Raw genomic sequence first — 25,828 nt, forward strand, 5'->3', positions numbered from 1 at the left:
TTTGACTGCATTTATGAACCTCAAATTGTTCATAGGGTTGCCAGTAAAATGTTACAGTTGGGCTGTTCTGTAATGGATAATGAATTGCAATCCATCAAGACAGGGGTGATGTTTAAGTAAACAATGGTGTTTTTATATGTAAATTATGTTAAGTTTTGACTTAAGTTTTTCTTGTTTAAATATCCCAATTAACCTTTAGTAAGTAGGGTGTTGTACTGTTTTGGCTATTTTGGATACAATTAGCAGTCAAGTAAAATGACACTTTTTATTGGCTAACTGAACCAATTACAATATGTAAGCTTTTGAGGCAACTTATCTGCCTGAAGAATGGGTCTCAGTTGCCTCTAAAGTTTGCCTATCCGTTCAGTTCACCAATAAAGGTGTCATTTTGCTTGACCAATTAACTTTTTAATTTAAAGTTCTTCAATAAACATTTTTCAGCACAGCTATCACACTGAATTTATGGGACTTAATTTTACTGTATGCAAAGTAGCATGCGAGCCAGAAAGTGACTAATGATCTTCATAATGAGTTTTCATATCTACTACAGTACTCTGTGACTTGGTGGTTTTTTCAGAGACAGAATGTAGAGTCTGCCTTAATCCAGAACATCTAGCTGTCATAGAGCACCTCTTTACTGCATCTATAACCACAATAAGCTGGTAAAATGTGAAGTGCATTGTAGGGGTGGACAGCTGCAAGTTTGGACATACTAATTGCAACATATAGAAATTGAATATTGGTAATTGGAGTCTGACATACCATTTGCTGTAGATCCCTTCAAATGAACACCGAAAAAAGTCACAGGGAGTTATTAGCAAGTGAAAAATAAGGAGAGAAAAATTCCTACCAGATGCTGATTAATTATTAATATGGGCAAAGATAAGGACACTCCAGAAGGTTACTGTATATTTTATGACCAAAAGGGTCAGATACAGAAACAAGGTGATCCAAGAGGAGTTTTAGCTATGGTAATTTACTATATAAGCTGCAGCAGTATTTCAAAACCACACCATCTGCAGCTTCAACAAAAATGTGCATTATTTTGAATCACTATTCAGACTGAACTGTGTATACAGTATGTATTGGTAGCAGCATTTCTCCATCGTAGATACTGTTGTTTGTCATAATTTCAGTTTCCTTTTTCAGATACTAGACCTAATTTGATCTCTTTTCCTCTCCCTCTCTCTCTCACTCTCAGCTCAGGTTGCTGGTGGTGTTGTTCCAAGGTCTGTTTCATCTCTGCATGGACCTCATTAACTCTATTCCACTATTCGCCATGGGAATGCGCATTTTCAGGCCATATAGACTGGCAGGTGAGCTGAAGCTAAACATCCTTATAACAGAAATCAATCCTTATGGCAGAAATTATTTGTTATACTCCAAAGTCTTGGAGAGCACAGACTGACAAGGTTGCAAGTTCCAAAATAATTTCTAAAAAATCATTAAACAGAAATCTTAATTTCATGTTTATTTAGGTGGGATACTTTACGTTAAAGACAAGCGAATCTAGTTTGCTAGAGAAGGCTACAGTTGTGGTCCTCCTGATTTCACAGTCTGTACTCAAATAAACCCAATGGGAGTGATGTGATTGGACTTTGAGAGAGACCAAGTAAATAAGTGGATGAGACGAGGATGATTTAGGCAGATGCCAGTAAATGAACAGTGCCCTGAATTAGGAGCCTTCAGAAGCCATTTGAGACTGAGAGTTCTGTGGTCATTTCGACTGCTTTACTTGTGATTTTCCTTGGTTCTAAGAACATTTCATAGGAAGCTTTATCCATTACAGACAACAAGGAGCCTGTGGCAATAAATAGAAGTGGGATTAGCAGGATTGATTTGATATTTTTTCCAACTCAAGGTTTTTATGCTTAATGCATTGCTTAAATTCATCATGTTTAGATTATTTTTCTTTTCTTATACTCCAGCTGGGGTAAAGTTCAGAATTTTACAGAATGACAAAGAGAGGCCACTTCATTTGTTAATGGAGGTATGCAAAGTGTTATTTGTAGCAGTGATTTGCCACTATTAATGCTGGAGGAATTGGAATTCCAGATACTTATTTTTTTATTGTTTTTACTTTTCACAGATTAATCCTTTGACATTCAGTGCTGTTCTGAAGTGGTACAGGATCCCCACCTACAGCTGCTACCCCAAAGACTCTTGGGGAGCACTCTGCAAGAAACTGTTCATCGGGGAATTAATCTATCCATGGAAAACTAAGCACACAAAAACTGACTAGGATGGATTATGTGCCAGAGCCGACCACCCTCATTTTCTTCTTGGCAACCTGGCAGGGGAAAGCTCTGGTAAAGTGAATGTTCTAATCCACTGGTGATGGCAATAAGTTTTGACCATTAATATACTAATCCCCACAGGTAGACATATAATGTTGAGCTATTGTGATTCATGCCCAAACACACAAGAAGCAATGTAAAAGTATTTGGTATTCTTTTAACTTCCAACTTTCCTACAGCAGTTACTAAGGTGTCTTACCAGTAAGTGGAAGCCAGAGAGTGCAGCAGTCTTTCTCCAGCACCAAGACAAACTGAAGTTTTGTACTGAATAGTCCTGCTCAAACTCTGGCCATAGTTTTATTATTAAATTTTCAGTATTTGTTTTCTGAATAAACATATTTAAATTAGAATTTTTTCAGGTATCAAATTGTTACTGCTTTAGTTATTCACATTTGATTGTTCATGCTACAAAACCATTGGACAAATTTTAGTAAAGTGATGTTTTAAATACTTTGTGTGTAAGCCTGTTTTAATATTCATGTGTTTGATATAACATCACACTATGTGGGAAACATATTTCCTACTGCCAGAATTACAGTATTTTTCTCTCGTGTACAAAGAAATCACTTTTCAAATTTCATTAGCTGCACTTAAAAATCTGTGGACAGATATAGCATAGCACTAGTTGTCTACATACCAGCAAAGGATTCCCAGCAAGGGCCTACACAGCAGTACAACGTTTTTCCATTGATTTTTTTTTTAACAGCACTTCACATCAGGTTAGCTCAGAGTGCTGCAGAGATTGTCAAAAGCTAAACTAGCACAGAATAATAAATTAATGCTGTTTTCTTCTGTCTTGCTACTGCTGCTGCCAACATAGACTCAGGGTGCCCCCAACCTTGACCAGGAATAAAATGTGTAAAGAATAGATGCATAGTAAACACAGAATATGCTAAAGACCAAGTGGAGGCAGAGAAGGATTGAATAACAAAATAGGAAAGCTGGGCAAGGTAGTAATGGTGGTGGTGGTCGTGGTTGTATTGAAGAGTTCAGGGAAAGAAAACTTTACAAAGTCATTCTCAATCCAGTTCAGTGTGGTTGAGGGTGGAGCTGATCCCAGCAGCATTAGGTGCAACTCAGGTACCAATCTATCTACCCAGGCACATACCTAGTGTGGAGTGTACAGCCAGGGCCCTTTCCCAGCCAGGATGCCTGTACACTGGAAGGACTGGGGGGAGAGAACATATCCAGACCATTACCTTCCCCAGCACACTAGGTGGCAGCCCACCTGGGTTGCAACAGTGCCTCGGACTTCTGCAGTGCTCCATGGGAATTGGAGTTTGGTGCAGCCCTGTTGGGTTCTGTGGGTGCTGCCAGGGAGTGCTGCAGCTGCTGCTGAGCCCTTAATTGCAGCACTTCCGCCACACCTGGAATTGCTGCCGGAACTAAGTCAGCGAGCACCTGGAGCACTTCCGGGTGCCTTATAAGAGGAACCAGCAGCCACTACTCCAGGAGCCAGAGTCAGGAGTACGTGGACGAAGCAAATGGAGCGGAGTGGAGTGACAGAGGAAAAGAGAGTGCTGTGGGGAGCAGAGGAAAGTATTCCCCAGCTGTAAATAAAACGGGTGTGCTGGACTGGAACTTGTCTGCCTGTCTGTGTTAGGTTAGGGTGGCTGTATGCCCCCCAGTGGTACACACTGGCTAATTCATATTCTCCTGTTTAAGTAACATGCATATCTTTACACATCAGAGATGTTGTGGCAGAGCCTGCAACAAAGAGTTGCAAACCTTCTGTGCGCCTGAGTTAAAGTAGTTCTGCAAAGAAGAGCGGGCTAAAATTCCTTAACACCGATGTAAAGTAATGGTTTCAAATTATAGAAAGCTTTTTATTGTGACTGTTGGTACTAAAGGTGCTTCAACCAAGTATTCAAACTATGAGGAAAATGTGTTTTTCACATACTGTAGGGCGTAAAAGTGTTGGATCACTTTGTTCCTTGAATAAAAATTGCATTGCTTATGGCAGCAGACTCTGGACAAACCAGCATATTAATTCTGTTAGACCTCAGTGCAGCATTTGACACTGTTAGACATGACATCCTACTGTCCAGAATGGAGAACATGCTGGGTATCTCTGGCACTGCCCTCCAGTGGTTCAAGTCCTATCTGACTGATAGGCAAGAGTTTGTTAGTCTTGGCAACAGCAGATCCAACTCCGTGCCAGTCACACAAGGAGTCCCTCAGGGCTCTGTCCTCGGTCCTCTGCTTTTCTGTATTTACATGCTTCCCCTTGGCCATATCATCCGTAGTTATGGATTGGGTTATCATTTTTATGCAGATGATACTCAGCTGTACTTCAATGTTAAAAGTGGAACTTCATCAGAGCTTTCTCAGCTCACAACCTGCCTTAGTGAAATTAAAACCTGGATGGAGCAGAACTCTTTAAAATTAAATTGCAATAAAACTGAACTCCTGCAAATTGGGACTAAAATGCAACTTAATAAAATGAGCTCCTTCCCAGTCCATCTTGGCGGTGATCTCATCAGACCTGCCTCTACTGCAAAGAATCTTGGTGTCATTTTTGATTCCTCCCTCACTTATTCCGCCCACATAAATCACATTAAGAAACTTTCTTACTTTCACCTCCTTAACATATCCCGTGTTCGCTCCTTCCTCTCCTTCTCTAATGCTGAGAAACTTGTCCATGCTTTTATCACATCCCGCATCGATTATTGTAATTCCCTACTGGCAGGTGCCCCTTCTAATCTTATATCACAGCTCCAGCTTATTCAAAACTCAGCTGCAAGAGTCCTTACTCGAACCAGCAGCAGCGAGCACATCACACCCATCCTGCTCCGTCTTCACTGGCTCCCTGTGTCTTACAGAATCGAATATAAAATCCTACTAATAACCTACAAAGCTTTAAATAACCTCACGCCAAACTACATCAGTGACCTCCTCCATCACTATGTGCCTGCCCGCCCACTAAGGTCCTCTGATTCTGGTAATCTTGTTGTGCCCCTCACTAATCTACACTCTATGGGTGACAGGGCCTTCAGCTGTATAGCGCCCAGACTCTGGAATGACCTACTGAAATTAATCAGGTCAGCTGACTCCATGAATTCTTTTAAAAAACAACTCAAAACTCATCTGTTCAGGAAGGCTTTTAGCTCTACTTGACTTTATTACCCTTCTCTCAGTTTACATCTCTGTCAAGATGCCAACGTAACCTGTATGTGTGTGCGAGACCATCAATTATGTTGTCTGGTTTTTTTCAGAATTTATTGTCTTAATCTTCTTTATTTATTTATCTGGTTTGTACAATGCTATATACTGTATATTCTGCCATTCTTTATTATATTCTGTAAGTGCCTTGAGCATGGGAAAGGCGCTATATAAATAAAATGTATTATTATTATTATTATTATTGCATGTTCACTCCGGTTCCAATTCTCATTTTGTGTAAAGGACTGAGACCATTCATTAGGTAGAATATGTAGAAATAAAGTATATTAGGCAGTGGGAAAATACTTTTCTACAGAACTACATCATCGGAATCAAGTTACAAGCACAAAGATTCAATATGCATCAATCCAAGAAAAATCAAAGATCTCCTTAGGAAATTAGGAAAAAAAAAAAGTTGTTGATGTCTACCAGCAGCCTGAAAGGACTACAAAGACATTTAAAAGTTCTGGACCTCCACCAAACCACAAAGGTAGCCATAATCTCTAAACCGAAGACACTTGCAACAGTAGTAAATTTTGTGAAGAGCGGCCAGCCTGCCAATACTATTTCAAGGCATAAAATCATTCAGGAAGGACCCTAAAATTTGTCCAAAGAATTGTAGACGTCTCTTGGGTCAACAAAGATAACCTTCTAGGCAAGAATGTCATACCTGCATTGAAACAACGTGATGGTCAATGATCTTGTGGGGTTTCTTTGCAGCCTCAGGACTTGAACAGCTTGCTATAATTGAAGAAACCATGAATAATACTGTGTATCAGAACATTCTTAAGAAAAACATCCAGTCATCCATTTGTGATCTGAAACTATAGCATAGTTGGTTCTTGTGGCAAGATGACTATTAATGCAAAAGTAAGCCAATATTTGAATGACATTAATGAAACAAAATTAAAGTTTTGGGCGGGGTTAGTCAAAGTCCATAACTGAAACAAACTGAGATGCTATGGCAGGACCTGCATCAAGTAGTCTGTGCTTGAAAAGCTACCAGTGTTTCTCAATTAGAGCAGGGATGAGTCCTTAGAAACTACTGTACAGTATCTGTGTCGTATCTATATGTATCTATGTCTATTTTCTTAAAAAAAGCAGTCTTATTGGGAATTATTTATCTAGAATTTGAAAGCCCTATTTGACCGATTCTGAAAACTGTGAATCAAGAAGACCCAACTTTTTTATATATCTTCTTTCACAAAGCCTGCCATCATAAGGGACTTTACAAAGCATAAATGAAAACAATTCAAAGCAAAAATAAACAAACAACAAAATGCAATACATGACCATTTAAATACATGCTAATAGAAAGAAATAAAATGAGGAGGAGTCTTCAGTGCTAAAAATGTCCTGCTAATATGCCCCACAGTTAGAGTGGACAAACACCAAAATGGAATTAGCAGAAGTAAAATTCATGTGGGCACATATGCAAGAGTCCATTTAAGATTAATACAGAATAAACTCAGACAAGGTGATTTGAATGTCCTCACTTAGCGTGAAATGAGGAGTATTCCAAAGAATAGAAGCCAGAACACTGAAAGAGTGTGGATAAGTTTTGGGATTGTGAGAGTGTTGGCCTCAGATGTCTAAGCAGTCTGGCAGATTAATATGGGGTAACTAATAATGACAGTAAGTCTGAAGTACAGAAATGTATAGCTTTGTAAATTAGCAGCCAACTTCTGAGAGAATTTGGTATCAAACATGAAATCGGTGCAGCACTGTCAAACCAGTTGAGGAATAAAATTTTTAATGGATCTGCTTATGGTCAGCATTTTTAACAGGAAGAATATCTGAAAGAAAATGACAGTAATCCGATAAGAAAGTATTACTTTATCATCAAGTATAAGGTACTGTATGTCACACTTTAGGCAGAAGGATGTTTTAACTAAAGCTTAGTGCTGTCAAGAAGGACACCGAGCTAGGGATCCCACAGGAAGCAGCTGACTGTTGTCAATGTTGTACTGTAGAAGGTTGGTAGATATCCATGCACTGATGTCATTAAGGTGAGCAGTGAGCAGCTTGTCTGAGGTCCTCGTACATCAAGGGGTCCCTTTCACATAGAGCTTGGGTATCAACAGCATACAAGAGTACGGATCTATGCAGGTTAATTAGCTATTACAGTGATAACATTTAAATACTAAAGAGAAGAGGACCAAGCAGCAGAACTGGAGCATACCACAGGATTAAGGCTGCAGAGAAGTGTATCGATCACCACTGATAACTGACTGCAGGTGTCACAACAGATAAGAACACATTAAGTAGTCTGATCTTTCCAGTTCAGAATAGTTTATCAAGGTTTTCAGAAAGGTGCTGTGATAAAGAGGATCTAAGGTAAGATGGAGGTCAAGTATTGACAGCAAAGACGTTATTCACAATGCAAACAAAAGACACAGTGCTCTGCCGAGAAGTTCAGAATGTTTAACCATCATCATAAATTAACTGAATTAAATGATATGCTTATCGACTATATTCTTAGTGACATGCTGCTGGATCAGTAAGGCGATTATAGTGATGTTACAGATAGCAGAAACTCTAACCCCTCAACCTTCTTTATCTCAGCTGGTTAGGTTGTGTGTCTGTCCAATCTGAATGGGGTCCTTTGAGCATCTGGTCCAGGATTTGTTCCTAGGTGGTGATGTGCTATGTTCAGCACTATTGACAATCTCAATAGTTATATCAAAATGAATTTAGTGCTGAGAATCCTATGTGTGTTTTATCACTTTTATATTTATTTGGCCTGTTTCTATTGTGTTCATTGAAAAGAAGACTGAACACTTAGGTAACATAAAACCTATTTTCTCTGACATTGGCTCAGTATGCTGTACAGTATGGCTAGGCATGTACCTGTACACCACATTTATCTTCCACATGCTGACAACCATAAAGAATGAATATGCTCTCTTATGAACAAAACTAACATTACAATAATATGCATGCATTGTGGGGCCCACATCTCAAAGGCATGAATGCCACTTGAAAAAGATCTGCATGAGTAAATGTGGAGGAGCATTCCTGGTGGTGGACTGGGGTCCCATTCAGAGCTGACTCCTGCTCTGCTCCCAGAGTTGACTTGAACAGCCTCTGACTTCACACTGCAATAATTGGGGAAAAAAAATGTTTTCACAAAATGGATGGGCAATATGCAGTAGAATACCCATTTATGCATTAAAATAACTGAATATTTTACATTATTTTGCAATAGTTCTTGTGTTATTTCACAAAGTATGCAGTCATATAGCCTGCTGCTGCTGCCATTATCTTCATGCACACGCCTGCTTCTGTAGTGTAGTGACAGCTATTGACTAAGAGATTAAGCATGCAATCAAGTGATAAATGTATTTAGTGATAATCAGGTTAATGTTTCTAAGTTAACTACAGATGTTTTAACACTGGCAGAGTTGTAGTGCACTCATTCCTGCCTCACAGCGCCGGGGTCTGCATAGGGTTTGCTTCTTCTCCCTGTTGATCTGAGGATTAATTGATAGCAGTGGGTGCGCTCAACTGTGTAGGATCTTTTTTAAAACTGAATACTATAAATGTGTCAACAATACTTACAATCAAATAAATATATTTTTACTATTCATGTGTTGAAAAGTAAATGCAAGCCTTCTGTGTGCCTGAATTAAAGTAGTCCTCCAAAGAAGAGTGGGCTAAAATTCCTTAACACCGATGTAAAGGAGTGGTATCAAATTATAGAAAGCTTTTTATTGTGACTGTTGCTACTAAAGGTGCTTCAACCAAGTATTCAAACTATGAGGAAAATCTGAATTTCCCAATGGGATTTATAAAGTTTATCCAATCTAATCTAAATAACTAAGCTAAACTGATACTTTATTAATAGGTTTCTGTTACTGGATTGCACCCAGCACTCTCTTTTCTGCTTGGTCATGCAATTGAGCCAAGTACTGCTGTGATAATCATTGGCTTCCTGTGACCCTAAAACGGGCAGATTAAGTTTACCCTTGGCACATGCCGGGGTAAAAGCATACTTATGATTGTTGTTCAGCTCTTTCTAACTTCCTCAATAGCTGTCACTAGATGGCCGGCGCACGAACGTGCACAGTGTTATTACCAAGCCCAGCAGGCACTGTCTTTGGTCAGTCTTTATATCTTGAATCTTCAGGAGCTCAGCTTGGGGATCGAAAAAGGGGACGGATGTTATTTACTGCACAGCTCTTGAGAGGCTAAATGTATTGAGAAGTTTCCAGTATTCAGTGTTTAAACAGGTAATTGTAGGCCGTTAATGCTGTAACTTCACGCTTCACATGTGCTGCAGCCATAAATAGCTGTCACTAACCGACCAAAGCACACACATGCACAATATTACCAGTGGCAGCAGATAATATCTTTGCTAAATAATACAATACTTTTGCAAAACAGCATATTAATTATTGCAAAGTATTGCAAAATAACATAATACATTTTTTTGGCAGGAATAAGCTTCTGTAGTTCTGTACTCTATGTGTATGCTATTCATCCATCCATTGCCTAGTTTCTTTTTTTCAACACAAGGTCACAGGCAGCTGCAGCTTGTCTCAGCAACATGGGGTGTACGATCAAATCCAACAAAGAATGGAACCTCGATCTCTCACAGATGGACGATATATTAAATAACTTAATATAGGAATGAGGTTATTGAAAATGGTGTTTCCAACTGTAGTGATACCACATTCTCAAACTTACTTCCTCAGGTTCATAGTCACAAGGCAGAAATCAACCCTATGTTGTGAACTTTGGGTTCCTAAACACAAGTTTCCAAAAACATCTCAAAATGTCCACTAGAGGGGGAAAACGGCCAAACCCCAGCCTGTTAAGGAACATGTAAATGTAGAAGTTTTATAAATCAAAAGATGTATTATTACAAAAAAGTTCTGTGGTATAAAATAAGCTTCCAAGCAGGAATATTCCAAAAAAATAAATTTACTTATTCACAGGCATTCAGGGATCCTTACATGCTATGGCGGCACGGTGGCGCAGTGGGTAGCGCTGCTGCCTCGCAGTTGGGAGACCTGGGGACCCGGGTTCGCTTCCCGGGTCCTCCCTGCGTGGAGTTTGCATGTTCTCCCCGTGTCTGCGTGGGTTTCCTCCGGGCGCTCCGGTTTCCTCCCACAGTCCAAAGACATGCAGGTTAGGTGGATTGGCGATTCTAAATTGGCCCTAGTGTGTGCTTGGTGTGTGGGTGTGTTTGTGTGTGTCCTGTGGTGGGTTGGCACCCTGCCCAGGATTGGTTCCCTGCCTTGTGCCCTGTGTTGGCTGGGATTGGCTCTGGCAGACCCCCGTGACCCTGTGTTTGGATTCAGCGGGTTGGAAAATGGATGGATGGACAGGCATTCAGGGAGGTATTTAAAAATGTAGTATCTCTTTAAACTGGAAAGAAACTTGCTAGAAGATCTGAATATCTGACCTAACCTAATAGGTGTCAATGTGTTTCTTTAAAAACTGTGGCCTTTGGAGAAGTTCACTCTTTAAAAATATGTTTCCAGAAAGAACCTTTTAAATCCATAACAAGCCCCATTCATACTCATAACCAGATGATAACAGATGTGTGAAATACCAGTGGATCAAGATTTTAAAATGACTCTCACTGCATACAATAACTTGGGCTAAGTGCAGGTTTTCTTAATCTGTTAGTGTCCTGATAGGTAGCCTACCAAACATTCAAAATTTCAGGATTTTTCCCCCCTACATATTAGAAAGTTTTCAATACACAAAAACTAACTTCAAATACAAAGAACACTTCCCAGAATTAAATCTTTTTTTTTTCAGTGGTTCTATGAAGAACCACACAACTCAGTACAGAACCATATAGTGCCATTAAAGAAGCGTGTGTATACTGCCTAACGGATACTTCATTTCAGTTAAGCAAAGATAGACGAACTGGGAGGAATCTCTTAATCATCGTCGGGCTATCGAACTTCTTGGTCTGCTTGGTTTTGAATATTTTAGCCGAAATGAACGTTGAAAGACAGAGCATCGCTAAGTAGGGGCTACTGTACTGTTCCGGCCCTAATCGTGTTTGCCGGCCTTGTGCAGTCGGAGGGAGTTGACATAAAACATTAGTGTTAATGGAATAAGGTACACACTCATCTCATGAATTTCAAAATGTTATGTTTTTATATTGGAAACAAAAGACATTATTTTAACAAAAACTAATAACAGATTTGACATTTTGAAATCACTCCTAGGTTTAAACCAGGGCAGTCAATACAGCGCCGCTAGGATTTGACGGCTGTTCGTAGTCCTTCAGTATGTCCGACGTGCACTTCTGTTGTCCGCCTCTTTCATTGTGCGCCGGGCGTTGTTCAAACGGTAACGGAGCTCAAGTGCTTCTGTTTTGTCCGTTCACGCAATTCATTTGAGGTGCTGGGCGAATAACTGACACATATTGGACAGGGCAACATTAACAGAGGGCTGCACTCGGCAACCCATTTTTTGTGCCCACTTGACAATCAAATCTTGAAACGCGCGAGACCACTTGTTTCAAACATACTGTACATCAATACGAAGGGTCTTTTTTGTTAGGTTTGTTACGTTACTACACATTACTTTTGAACGATGACTTACTCAGCTCGTTTAGTCGAGGAATAACTTGAGGTGCTATGTCTGAAGAGGGGGTCACGTCGAAGAGGGGTGCACGCGAATGGTTGATGTGCGTGTGCTTTACTTCGGAGTGGATGGTAATAAAAGGGCCAACTCACTTTATGTAAAATGCAGAACATCACACCATGATGTCTCCAGTAAACTACGAGTATCGCAGTGTGGGCGCAGGGCACATGAACGCCCGCTCCTCCTCAGTACGTGAACGTTATTAAGCTGACCAGCATCGCTAACAACGCCATCGCCCAGTCAACCGAGCATTAAGAAAGCGGCTTTTATGCACTTCTACAAAATCTATAAGGAGATTAGGCAGTGGACGTGAATAACTGATAGATATTTTATGAAGCTACTTTAGCAATCGCTTTTTTTCTTCGAAAGAACTGTCCTCTCGGCATCACTTTCTAATACTGTATGTTCACTTTCTATTAGAAAATGTTGGAAACGTGTCAGAGACATTTATAAGAAAGTTTCATCCCCACACCCATCTCAAACGTATCCGCATCGAAATTCTACACAGTAAATGCAACGTTCAGTTTAATTTTGAGTGTGATTGGGTGCATTCTGTACCAGACTGTTCCAACAGAGTCTGCAGTTGGAGTGATTTTTATGCTGTTATCTTAAACAAGTTCTTTCTCCGTTTCTTTAATGCAATGTGATTATTCGCCGGCAGGGGGAGCTATTTAACAAATAACAACGCGGTCCCTACCAGAGATGATTTCACGTATACCGAGGTGAATAGTAAGTGTGCTCATCTCAGATAGAAAAAAGTATACCGTGATATTTGAGGTTTCATTTATTAGGACAACGCGCGTGTATTCAAAACATGTAATCCGTTTTATCGTGAGATCTTTACTGTTTACCGTTTCAGTGAAACTACTCTTATTTCGTTCGTTATTTCCAGTAACAAATATACCGGTAAGTCTGTATGTTTCAATTACATTATCTGGTGAACAAATAAAATATCTAATAAATACCTTGATAAGCCATAGATGATGCACCCGTTTTGGTCCTCTAAAAGACAGCGTTACTACCGAACTGCAAAAAAATTAAGATTATTGTTAACAGAGGTTGGGGTGATCTAATTAAAATATTTTAATAACACTTTGACACAGGAATTTGCTATAAGGCCTCACTTACACGAATAAAGCTTTTGTTAAGCTCTTCTAAGTGACCTATAGGTTCAGTGTAGGTTGCTGCTATTATGAGGTTGTCATTAGTGCTTTATATGATTTTTATGACCAAACAAATCGTTTATTAAAACTTGCTTACATGGCAGTAACTAATAGGTGCCTCTAGCAAGCTTGCATTCTGAAGTGTAACTAATGTTTTAAAGAAAGTCATAAACAGCAGTGGTGTGGACTGTGAAGTAATTAGAAAAACTGAAGAATTAATTCATTCTCTTCTAGCATTCCTATGTCATTCTTTCCTCCATTTACTTAACAGTTCAAGGTCGCAGAATAAATCCAATACCCTCGGTGCCCTGCTGCTCACTAAGCCATTTAACAGTCACCAGTTACGCCAATGACAAGTTGAATTAATACTTGGAGATACTGTATTCTGAAACACAGTTTAAGCTATTCTGATGGTACATCTGCTTCAAGATATCTCAAATACTTTTCAGAGTATTTCAGAGTGTTATCTGGGTCATACGAGGTATTTTTTAAAGCAAGAAGCCAATGTTATTTAAGATATCTGGGAAGAAATCTCCTGTGCATTTTGAGATAAGAAATTTCAAGATTTCTTAAAATAACTACATGCATTTTGAAATGTGCAGTTAAAGATATATCAGAATGACTATCTGTACAATCAGTAAGATATCATGAAGCATATTTGAGATACAGCAGCAGCTGTAAAATGTATGCACATTTGGTTTTGTTACCATGCCATATTAAACTGGGATTTTTCACCACTCTTCAATACAATGCTTTCTATAATCTCAAAAGTAACGTTCAGCCATGTTTCTACATTATTTATGAGAAAACATTTGATTGTATGAGTGCATGTCTCTTGATTTGACACGTAAATCATCCCTGAAGCAATCACCTCTTTTCTCCAAGACCAAGGAAAGTATCGGTGAAGAATGGAAAGAAGCTTTGTGAAACAGTGAAATGTTTCAGGCAACTGTGTCGGAGATTGGTTTGAAGTTCCAAAATATTTTCTTGTGACATTTCCTGGCTTTTTGTGTTAACATTACACACTCTAACAATTTCTTCAATGAGTAACTGTGGAACAATGGACTTAAAAGTCACTAACGAATCCTAAATGTTACTGTAGCTCTAACAGAATGTATGGCCCTGTTTCTTAGTACCAAAAAATAAGAATACTATACATATACACATATATGTACACAGTATGTATTGTGAAAGACATCAAGCCCCAAACCCCACTGATGGGTTCAAATAATGAATTTTCAGTCAGTCAGTCAGTCATTTCCCAACCTGCTATATCCTAACACAGGGTCACGGGGGTCTGCTGAAGCCAATCCCAGCCAACAGAGTGTGGAAGGCAGGAAACAAACCCCGGGCAGGGCGCCAGCCCACCACAGGGCACACACACACACACCAACCGCACACTAGTTGACAATTTCGGATCACCAATGCACCTAACCTGCATGTCTTTGGACTGTGGGAGGAAACCGGAGCACCCAGAGGAAACCCAAGCAGACACGGGGAGAACATGCAAACTCCATGCAGGGAGGACCCATGAAGCAAACCCAGGTCTCCTTACTGCAAGGCAGCAGCGCTACCACTGCATCACCGTGCCACTTATAATGGATTTTATTTTTCCAAATACAGAATGTAAACGGACAGTGACTCCTTCCACTTCTCTCTCCTTTTTCCAACTCCTCTTCCTCTTGCAAGTGTTGTCCTCTACCTCCTGACTTCACAAGGCAAGACAGCGTTCCTCTTTAAACTGGTCACAGGAGTACTGCCAGTTTCTGCCCATAGTCTGATGAAAGTACTTCTGGGTACAGGCAGAAGTCTCTAGAGAGCAGTGATAATTAATCCTTGGAGCGCCCCCTTGCAGTAGGCATGGTATACAACAGGGCAGTAGCATAGGACTACATTTACTAGCACGCCTGTGGGTTGAAAAGAAGGGGCAGTGACACAAGGATGGTGCCCAACAGTGTATTGGGGGAGTATAGGATCCGGGAAGGCCAACTCCTTCAATCTCTTTATCTTTCTGGCCTCCCTTCCTGGCAAGGGACCAGTTCTAGTTCAGCCTAGTTGGGATGTCAGATGATCCCTAACAACACTTATATATACTGTATTGTAATTGAAAAGGGTGGTTCAAGTCCCACAGGTAAATGCTGAGGTGCCAATCCTGTCATCCCCATTTAATTCAGTCCAAGAAAATATAACAAAAAGAACCGCTATGCACACCAATATAAGTTACAAACATTAAAAAAGCAAAATAAGAAATCCATCAGGCTAGAAAAACAAAAGTCATTTCTCTCTCAGGTTGTAAGCAGTTTTTTCCTACAGTGCAGTCTGTTCACTACTGAACACCTCCTTCCGGATGCTGCGGTCTTTATAGGCCTGGAATTGAAAGGGGCGGAGTCAGTTGCCCTCAATGGGCGTCTTCCCTGCATTGTGGAGGGAAGTAAAAAGGAGAAGGTGAATGTGAGCCCCACTTTCGACTCAGGGTGGTAGGTCTTGTCTTAGATGAGCCTTGACAGTGATCCACAGACATATATGCATGACAATATGTACAGTGGGTATAGAAAAGAATCCCCCCTTCTAAATATTCCCATTTTTTTTGCTTTACAGCCTTAAATGAAAACACACACAAAATATATTTCTTCCCAGCTTTACTTACTCAATGCAACCTACAACATCCAAGTGAGAGATATCACAGCTATAGTTCATAAAAATTATAAAAAATCAAAAACAAGACATAATGTGATTTATAAAGGATTACCCCCAATGTCAATATTTTGTTGAACCACCTTTTGCTTTAATGACAGCCTTCAGTCTGTTGGAATACTTCTCATCAGCTTTGCACATCTAGATTGAGCAGTATTTGCCCACTCTTCTCTACAGAACTATTCAAGTTCAGTCAAATTGGATGGTGAGCGTTGGTGGACTGCTATCTTCAAATCTTTCCACAGATTTTCAATGGGATTTAGGTCTGGGCTCTGACTGGGCCACACGAGGACTTTCACTTTTTTCTCCTTCAGCCACTGTGTGATCAATTTTGTTGTGTGCTTTGGGTCATTTTCGTGTTGAAAGGTGAACATTCTGCCCATCTTCAACATTCTGGCAGAAGGTAGCAGGTTTTCCTCAAGAATTTGATGGTATTTTGTCCCATTCCTTTTTTCCTTCTACGCTAACGAGACCCCCAGGCCTTGTGGCAGAGAAACACCCCCACAACATGATGCTTCCACCTCCATGCTTTACTGTACGTATGGTGTGTTGTGGATCCGCCAGGTGTATCATTTGGTATTGAGGCCAAATAGTTCGATTTTGGTCTTATCTGACCATAAGATCATTTTCCACTTGGCATCAGAATCTTCAAGGTCCATTCTGGCAAAGCTCAAACGAGCCTTAATGTGGCCTTTCTTGAGAAGTGACTTTTTCCTTCAAACCATCCTAAATAAGCCACAATTGTGGAGTGCTTGTGAAATTGCTGTCACATGCACACAATGACCACTCTTTGCCATAAAATCCTGTAACTCTTTCAAAGTGGCCATTGGCATCTTGGTAGCCACTCTTACCAGTTTCCTACTTACTTTTCAATCCAGTTTGGAGGGACTGCTGGATCCAGGGAGGGTCCTGGTAGTACCAAACACTTGCCAGTTGTTTATTATGGACTTTACTGTACTCCTTGGGATTGATAAAGCCTTTTGAAATTTTTTCGTATCCATCTCCTGCCTTATATCTGTCCACAACTCTATCCCTGAGATCTTTTGAAAGTGGCTTGCCACCCATAGTCAGTTGTTTGCTGTCAGTTGCACTACCAAGCAAGGGAATGAATGCTCCAGGAACAGCTGTTTTTATGCTTCACTAATCACACTGATTACAGTTGATCACAGGTGGAAGCCAGTAACCATGGTCTGCAATGGAAATGGTGCTTACTTACACCTGATTGAGTTTACAAATATTGTTTAGGAGGGGGTGATCCTTTATTAATCTCAGTATTTCTTGTTTTTCATTTTTCAACATTCTTCTGAACTGTAGCTGTGATATCTTTCACTTGGATGTTATAGATTGCATTGAGTAAGTAAAGCTGGAAAAAATATTGGTTTGTGTGTTTTTATTTAAGGCTATAAAGCAAAAAAAATGGGAATATTTCAAAGGGGATGATTCTTTTCTATACCCACTATATATATATATATATATATATATATATATATATATTCACAGTACTAATCCTGAAAGGTGAATACATCACATGACAAGCAACACTGCTTCAGATATGAAATAAGATCCCTTATTGATGCTGTCACTCAGTTTCTTCTTGTGCATATTCCCACTATTGCATTTTATTACTATTTTTCCTCACATTATCAATATTATTAATTTGTATTGTTTCATTTTAATTAAATTAGGGAAGAAGTTAATGTTGTGATGGAAGGTTTCAGTGATTATTGTAGCTAACAAGTAATAATAGGTAGGTTGTAGATTTTTGTAGGTTTGCTTATATTACGTGTATCAAGTCTATTTTCTGTTTTTTTTAGTAAGGGACAGAGAAAGTGTCAATGTGCTACTGACTGTGATTGCACTTATATTACTGAAAGATGGAATGCAGAAGGAAGAACCAAACAGAAAAGGATTTGTTTTGCTATGCTTCAGTACTTAATGTTAGGTCTTTTTTCCTTTACTTATCACTGCCTAAGCCTTTAAAAAAATACATTCACGAGAAACATGTGTTTCTGGCAAAGACTAGTACCTTTTTAAAAATATGTAAAGATGATGGTACAGAGCGGATCTTTGTTTCCAGTACTAAGGTGAATCTTCATGTCAGCAAAAATGCTGTAGACAATTAATACTATATTAATATCAAGCACCTGATTAAGAGTAAGTTCTCCATTTTCCTTCAGTCCTTCTTGTAATTCTTTCATATAAGTCCTGAACTTTGTGTGGTAGAATATTAACACCATTCTTTAAGAAGTTAATCCTCCAGTTTCTTAACAAGAAAGAAGGTGGAAATCCACTGTGCTCTTTGTGCTCCAACAAGATGTTCAGTGGTATTTAAATTCTGCGTTTGTGGAGGTCATGTGAGGCATTTGACTTCATTTTAGTGTTCATGAAACCTCTTGTGAATTTGTTCAGCAGTTTATACAGTATATATGAGGTATTATCCCAGAATAAGGGAATATCATGAGGGAACAAAGCTTGCACCATAGGTACCCAGAAACCTACTTGCAAAATGGCCTCATATTCCTTGGTTGTTATATGAAAATGCAGAACAAGCATTGGACCTAATGATTCCCAGAAGATGGTTGTTCACACCACCATGGATCTGCTAACAGGGTTAATGGTTGACAACAGGCATTGCGGGTGGAAGGTGTCCTTTGGCTTTCCTCAACAAACCTTTACCACATTCTGATAATGAAAAATAGGGTGGACAATGACATACCTGACCATATTACCTTTTTCTATTGTTAGGTTTTAGGGTGCTTGCGCCAGCTTATGTATCCTTGTGTGTTAGACTTGGATACCGGTGGTTGCCAAATGGCGGTTCTGTCATAAATTTGAGTTTTTATGAAGCTCAGGACGTACAGTTTCTGTTGAGACTGGTGCAATGAGGTGCTGATTTCATTCTGTGGTCATTTTCCTTTATATGGCTCTACTTTTTGGCATTTAGCAACAATCATATGACATCTCTCTCTATCCCTGGTGATTAGCTTCAAATTGTGACCATGGTTTGTATTTGCTGATGCAGATTCTCCATGTTTAGCGTGTGCTGTCATTATTTTTGAGATGGTTTTGTTTGACGTATGAAATAATTTTACAGTTTGTGTGGCTGATGCACCTGCATTTTGGGCACTGACCTCTTTGGAACAGTGCTAATTGCCTCATGTTGCTTTGAAAACTCAAATAAGAAAGTGGTAATTGTCAGACCTCTTTTAGAGCTGACACATGCTGCTAATTGCAATAAACCTAATATGACTCACCTTTGCAGCTGCACTTGTACTTGTGATTTGGTTATTTTCAAAGCTAAACTCCATTTCAATGTCCTCTTTTTGTTATTTTGTCCACCCTAAACATGTATGAATTGGCAAGGCCTCTTTTCACCTTCACAGTGGCATACGCTATCTCTATGGTGGAGCAGCATTATGCTTTGGAGATGATTCACTTTGACTGGAAAACTTGGAAAGACAGAAAGAAAAATGAATTGAGTTATGTACAGAAAACACCTGGAGGAAAGCCTGATGCAGCCTAAGACCTGGAAGAATATGATTTATATTCCAACGGGCCATAAACCTAAAACATACAACAAAAGCCACACTGGAGTGACTTAAACAACCATGAAATGGCCCCGTCAAAGCCAAAACCTCAGCCCAACTGAGCATCTGTAAGACAGTTCAAAAATGGCTATTCACAAACGTTTCTCTCTACATTATGATGGATCTTGAGTAATCTTCCAAGAGTAATGGACAACAATTCCACTTTCAAGATGTACAAAGCTGATAGAGACTTACCCAAAGAGACTCACAGCTGTAATTGCTGCCAAAGGAGGTCCTGTTAAGTTTTAACTCTGTAATAGCTATTTGTTGTTGCATTTAAAAAGAGTAAGGTTTTACAGGAATTGATATCCTGAAGTCAAGATATCTTCAAAAGCATCAGTTTGTGATATCTCCAAATGCACCTGAGACATCCAGAAATGCATTTAAATGTCTCATATGTATCGGGAAATCTTGATATGAATGTCAAATTTATTAAAAGCTGGACTGTGTCTGGGATATCTGAAATGAATTTTGAGATACTTCTAAATGGTAATTTGCCTTGCTATAATAGCCCACACTTTTGGGTGTAGTAGGTAACCAGAGCCCTACCCCCCATTGAAACCCTGTGATATACATACAAACCTTTTGGTCATGACATACAGTATGCCAAGTACTCAGGAATTGTAAGGCAGCATACTTTATTCATACAAATCACCATGATATACAATTCAAGATTAAATACAGGCTCACACAATGCTCACACAAATGCAAACTGAAAAATCATTCAGTTAAATGGTGAGACAAAGGAAAGGTAAAAATCAGAAAATGACTGAATCAACAGGCAAATCAAGCTAAATCAAAAAATGTATTATGCATGCATGACCAATCTCTGTGATCACTAATATGGCTGAATGCAGAAAAGACAAAATAAATATCATATAATGTACTTTTTCTATATACTTACATTATAACACAGATGTCTTAATTTTTAAAAATGTTTTGAGTCTTGCAATTTCTTATACAGCTGAACTGATACTGTAAGACCATAACTGCTTTAAGTTCTGTAACTATTTTTTCTGCATCTTGTTAAAAAAAAAATCAATTAAACTATTGGACCAAAAATAAAAATGTCTCCAACACAACACAGGCATTCATGAGGGTGCATCTAAATACTGAGCATTTGGCTGTTTCTTGAGCAATATTTTGTTTTTAGACTATTTGTTCCATCATTTTGTGAACTTACAATCTACTCTCTATATATAAAATTCTAAGTGCAACAATTTTGTGCAACGATTTTACGTGACATTTTAATGTCACTTTTTTGTCACACTTTCAATCGGACTTATTTTGAAACCTACAGATATATGTTTGGTATCATTCTTTTCACAATTTATCAAACTTTAATGTGATGTTGTTATATTTTCAGATTCTTATTCCAGTTTTAAATTCTAAACTAAAAATTATCAAGAACTAACGTCCAGCGAGACAAGACTTTGTGCCAAAATATTTAACCACGCCCGGTGCCGGAAATAAAAGACAAAGAGTAGGACAGCTGCTGTACAGGTTTTTAAACGTTCAAAGCACTGCACGAGATGCTGATCACGCGTCATGGCAGCAGCAGCAGCAAGCCAGCAGCTGATCGAACAAAGAGGAGGTAAAAAAAAAACTGTATTTGTTTCCCATTGTATCACCGTTTAAGAGGGGGTTTAGGAGGAGCGACCGCGTCTCCATGGCACGTTCAGACCCCTCTTCACAAACCCCTTAATATCCAATAAAAAAATAAATAAAAAACAAACTATCTATCTATCTATCTATCTATCTATCTATCTATCTATCTATCTATCTATCTATCTATCTATCTATCTATCTATCTATCTATCTATCTATCTATCTATCTATCTATATGGACAGTCTGATATTATGGCAGAACCAATAAGAGCAGGTATGTTCCTTCTGCACTCTTACTATTACTGGTTCTTAAATGGCTCTTTATGGTTCTTTACTTGGTTGTGTGTTCCTCATATCGCTTGACAAAGCACCACTTTATTCCTTTGAAACATTCTCTGCATATTAAATTGGTTCTTAATGCTTTGAAAAACTTCATAATATGTGAAAAAAAGCTGAAAGCTATAATGTATGGTAGGCTACCTAGAAGGACGCTAACAGACTGAGAAAACCTGCACTCAGTCTGAGTTATTGTATGCAGTGAGAGTCATTTTAAAATCTTCACCCACTGGTATTTCACACATCTGTTATCATCCCTCCATGATTATGTATGGAGCTTGTTATGGATTTAATAAAATGTTCCTTTACATGGATGTGTCTTGGGAACCAAAAATGGTTTTCTTATGGCATTGCACTAGATAACCACTCTGGCACATTTATTTTTAAGAGCAAAGTTCTCCAAAGGCCACAGATTTTAAAGCAACACATTGACACCTATTAGGTTATACCGTTAAATATTCTGATCTTCTAGGAATTTGCTGTCCAGTTTAAAGAGATACTATATTTTAAATAACTCCCTGAATGTCTGTGCATAAGAAATTTTATTTTTTGGAAAATCTCCCAGCGTCCAAAAAACATGCTAAGTGTCAGCCAGAGATCCTCCCTGCCCATGGTTCAAATGTTTCTTTTATGTCTGTTGTGTTCATTTCTTATTGCTGTTCATTTAGTTTCTTAAAATCAAAGTATCTTTTTCCGTGCAGGACACTAACAGATCTTACCCTGTGTTATTGTATGCGGCGAGAGTCCTTTTAAAATCATTAACCCATTGGTATTTCACAAATCTTTTACCATCATGGTTATTTACTGTATGGAGCCAGAGATCTAAATACATAAATGGTTCTTTCTGGAGCCTTCATGCGGATGAGTCTTTTGGGAAACAAAACGGGTTTCCTATCGTTCCGAAGAAATACTCTGGCACTTTTATTTTTAAGAATGCGCTCAGTTAAATTTCATTTAGTCTTATCCCATTGGTAAAACCAAAACTTATGTCCTTTTAGGTCTGTGTTGATAATGCAAAGTTAAAGATACCATTATTGTATGTATTAATTGTCCATCAAACTATTTCAAATAGACATATTAACACTAATCATTAATTTAGACAAATTAGCAAAAATATTTCATCATATTAAAAGTAACATTTAATTTACGCAAATTAGCAAAAGTAATTTTTCATTTGTATTACTGTAGCAAGGTTCACCGACTATGTCAATTTTATGCCGCGTTTTTGATCATTAAAATATCGATTCAGTGTAGAATTCGTTGATACATATATACAGAATATGTTCCTTTTTCTCCCAAAATCAGACGCATGTAGACTTGCTGCCATCCTTTTTTATATTTGTCCTTAATCCACGTGTGATTGTGTCATTTCACCACTGTTAGTATGCAGTGAGGACATTGGGCCGGTGTGATCCGTGTTGAATCCTCTCCTCTTCCACTTCTCTTCCTTATATTTTTGGTATTTTTAAAGGACTGAGGCGAATGACACCGTGCCGCTTTTATTGATAAAAAACAGAGTAGTCGTGCTTTCGCCACTCTAATCTAAAATGAGTATGTTTGATAATGGATAGATGGATTAGTGTTGTATTTTTCAATATATCTTTCACTTTCATATTTAGTGCATATGCACTGTATGATACTAAAGCTCTTTAATTTACTGTCGGTATTTTATGAAAGCGGAGAGTCCGATCCAGGCAGAGTCTTCTGAAGTCTTCTTTTCACCATCGCACACACGTCGTAGCGCTACTTGATTTAACGATCCACAACCCAGGATGGAATCCTTCAGTGTCGATTACTCGCTGATCATCTGTGCCTTCACCTCAGTTTCCTGACCCATAAATGGTGGCGCAAATAGATTTGACAATATACGAGTAAACTATGATGATTTATTTTAAAATAAAGTTTTAAAAAATACCTCTAAATATTATTATAGCACGCTTATTGTATCCCTCTATAATAAAACCACGGCACACTGGATCCTTCTTCTGCTTTTAGAAATCTCAACCACACCTTCAGTCTTCATCCGAACGTTAAATATGCTTGTTTTAAGTGGTTTGGAAAGAAGATCTTAGCGGAGAAATGACGGAACCGATGTCTACAGTTGCAGGCGCCAGTGGCAAGAACCCCAAGCACCAGTGTCTAGCACCCGAAGATGCACAAATCCACTTGGATACGCCCGCCCTCCAGCAGCTCATTTGCCGTGGACGCTCTAATTGTCAGAGCAGAGCGCCGCTGGGTCACGTGACCCGAACCCCTTCGCTAAATCCGAAGTTTTCAGATTCACTGTGACTGCGGGATTCGCCGCATGCACGCGAAGTACTTGTTCTATTCCCGTGTATGTGATAAAGACTAGAGACATATCTCCAGCGCCAGTCGTTGTATGATTAATTTGCCATCTGATTTACACAGCGAATTTGCTGGCGCAGATGGAATACGAACGCCCGTCAGGAAGGGATTTCTTAAATATATGGTGGAGGTGAAGGTCTACGCCTATGGAAACTCAACGGTGCTCCTTATTAAGGTAAAAGCTTTTTCTGTAAATTCGAGTAGCACCGATTGCCTTCATAAATCATATAATGCTTTTTAAGGCAATGACTTTGGTTAAATTCCGCCTGGTTGCTGAGGTTTTTCGTCGAAAAGTAAAATATGTGGACTTGGTTATTTCTATTGTAAGACTTGCATTACAGTTTTGGTTGCCTTATTTTATTTTAAGTATTTGTGTGTGTGTATGTGTGTGTGTGTGTGTGTGTGTGTGTGTGTGTGTGTGTGTGTGTGTGTGTGTGACTATTTTATGTTTTATTTCTTGTGCCTGATCGTTCCAGATTTTATTACTCACAAATGAGTTCTCGAGGTTCGCACCCTCATCCTAATGTCTGCCTGACCTGTCGGTAACCCTCTGCATCTCCCGGCAGGTTCCAACTGTCAGTTGTGCTATCATGACCGATGGCGACAGGGGAACGCAGATCCATCCACTGGGCGGTAAGGATGCCAGGGTCCCAATATCAGAGTCAGGAGACGATGAGGACGGAGGCAGCACAGACAACCCTGTTCAAGGGAGTCTCGGTTCGGGAGACTCATGTGGTCCTGAACGGGCCGCGGACTTGGGTTCTGACAGTGAGGAGCAGCTCCAGTATCCGCTTTTGGCTCCGGTTGTCTTCTTCTACCTCAAGCAAACAACGCGCCCTCGTAGCTGGTGTCTGCGACTGGTCTGTAACCCATATCCTTTTTATTGCCAATCCGAAGGAGAAATGCGGGTATAAAAGACAAGATGGGCAAACGCACCTCCATATTTGGTTAATTTGTCCTGGAGTTTTTTTTTTTTTTTTTTTTTGCTTTCAGTGAACAGAAGGAGCTGGCTAATATAAGGTACATATTGTCCATGAATATATTTCCAAATCAATTTGGTCTTTAATTTAAAATACATTTTAGCGTCCGTGAATATATGCCTAAATCACGTCCAAAAAGATAGTCTCGGAAACAGCAAAAAATGTAAAGTATGAGCCCCCTGTTCATAGTGAAAAGAATAAACCAACTAAGCATTTGTTAGGGCTCGGGGTGGTATTATGTGGAGTGTTGGAGTGGGGAAGCGAGTTTACTTTTTTAGGTGTGTGTGCAACTGGAATCCCCTTCGCCATCCGCATGCCCCAAATATTTCTGGTTTAGGTCGACAGCCTGACAGCACCATAGCTGCTCCATTCTCCGCTCCGATTTTTAGATTTTACTCAGGAAAAGACTCAGTTCGGCAATTACATAACTGAATTTCGGTAATAACAGCGTGTCAAAGAGGATGGCTCGTGTTCTGTGCCGCAGATGAAGCTGGTGCTTAATGAACTTCAGCAACTCCCCTGGAAGGGAAGCTGTTAAAAAGTCACATCGATTGTATACGGTGACACACAATAGAACTTGGAGCCGTTCGCTGTCCGAATGTGTCATTTTTATCATTTTCTTCTCTGCCTCCTCCTTGCTTGTAGACTAACAAAAGCGATTGAGGCGACATGCGCATTTGTTACATTACAAAATGTATCAGGGAACACGAGGCGATTCGCCGTGGATGTGCTCGTCCTAAAAAAATAACGGCGAGATTGGAGGGAGTGATCGATGAAGCTTAGCATTAATATTTTTGTAGGCGTTGCCCCAGGTCGCTCCGAACGAGTATCCGACCTGAAAGGACTTTATAAATAATTCGGTTAGGAGTCGCCCCCTCCGGGCCTGGCGCGCAGCTGCTGTTGGGAGGCGACGCGCGTGTTTCTCACATTATTTATTTAGCCATTATTAAGCCTGCCGTTCCTGCCAGTTTACGTACTGCTTCGTGCTGCGCTGCGAGTGTGGCTCACTTCACACCGTGACAAGTACCATCCCAGTGGTGTTT

The 25,828-nt window shown here is 39.5% G+C and overlaps 2 protein-coding genes across 3 annotated transcripts in view; both read left to right on the plus strand.

Annotated features, from left to right (window-relative positions):
• The window catches only part of pigq (phosphatidylinositol glycan anchor biosynthesis, class Q), a 30,850-nt gene extending 28,103 nt beyond the window's left edge, over nt 1–2,747 (plus strand). For both annotated transcript variants that reach the window (XM_028813777.2, XM_028813775.2), the window contains exons 9-11: nt 1,202–1,316; nt 1,929–1,990; nt 2,090–2,747. In XM_028813777.2, coding sequence (XP_028669610.1) covers nt 1,202–1,316; nt 1,929–1,990; nt 2,090–2,242 — 330 coding nt within the window. In that variant the 3' untranslated portion in view covers nt 2,243–2,747. The remainder of the gene's footprint in view (nt 1–1,201; nt 1,317–1,928; nt 1,991–2,089) is intronic.
• A 20,664-nt stretch (nt 2,748–23,411) lies between these two features.
• LOC127529672 (voltage-dependent T-type calcium channel subunit alpha-1H-like) lies at nt 23,412–24,755 on the plus strand. Its single transcript, XM_051934123.1, has 2 exons — nt 23,412–23,980; nt 24,372–24,755. Exons 1-2 carry the CDS (start codon nt 23,840–23,842, stop codon nt 24,717–24,719), a joined length of 489 nt encoding a protein of 162 aa, XP_051790083.1. The 5' UTR covers nt 23,412–23,839; the 3' UTR covers nt 24,720–24,755.
• The last annotated feature ends 1,073 nt before the right edge of the window (nt 24,756–25,828 follow it).

This window comes from Erpetoichthys calabaricus, chromosome 11 (genome assembly GCF_900747795.2).
Source record: "Erpetoichthys calabaricus chromosome 11, fErpCal1.3, whole genome shotgun sequence".
Taxonomy (NCBI): Eukaryota; Metazoa; Chordata; class Cladistia; order Polypteriformes; family Polypteridae; genus Erpetoichthys; species Erpetoichthys calabaricus.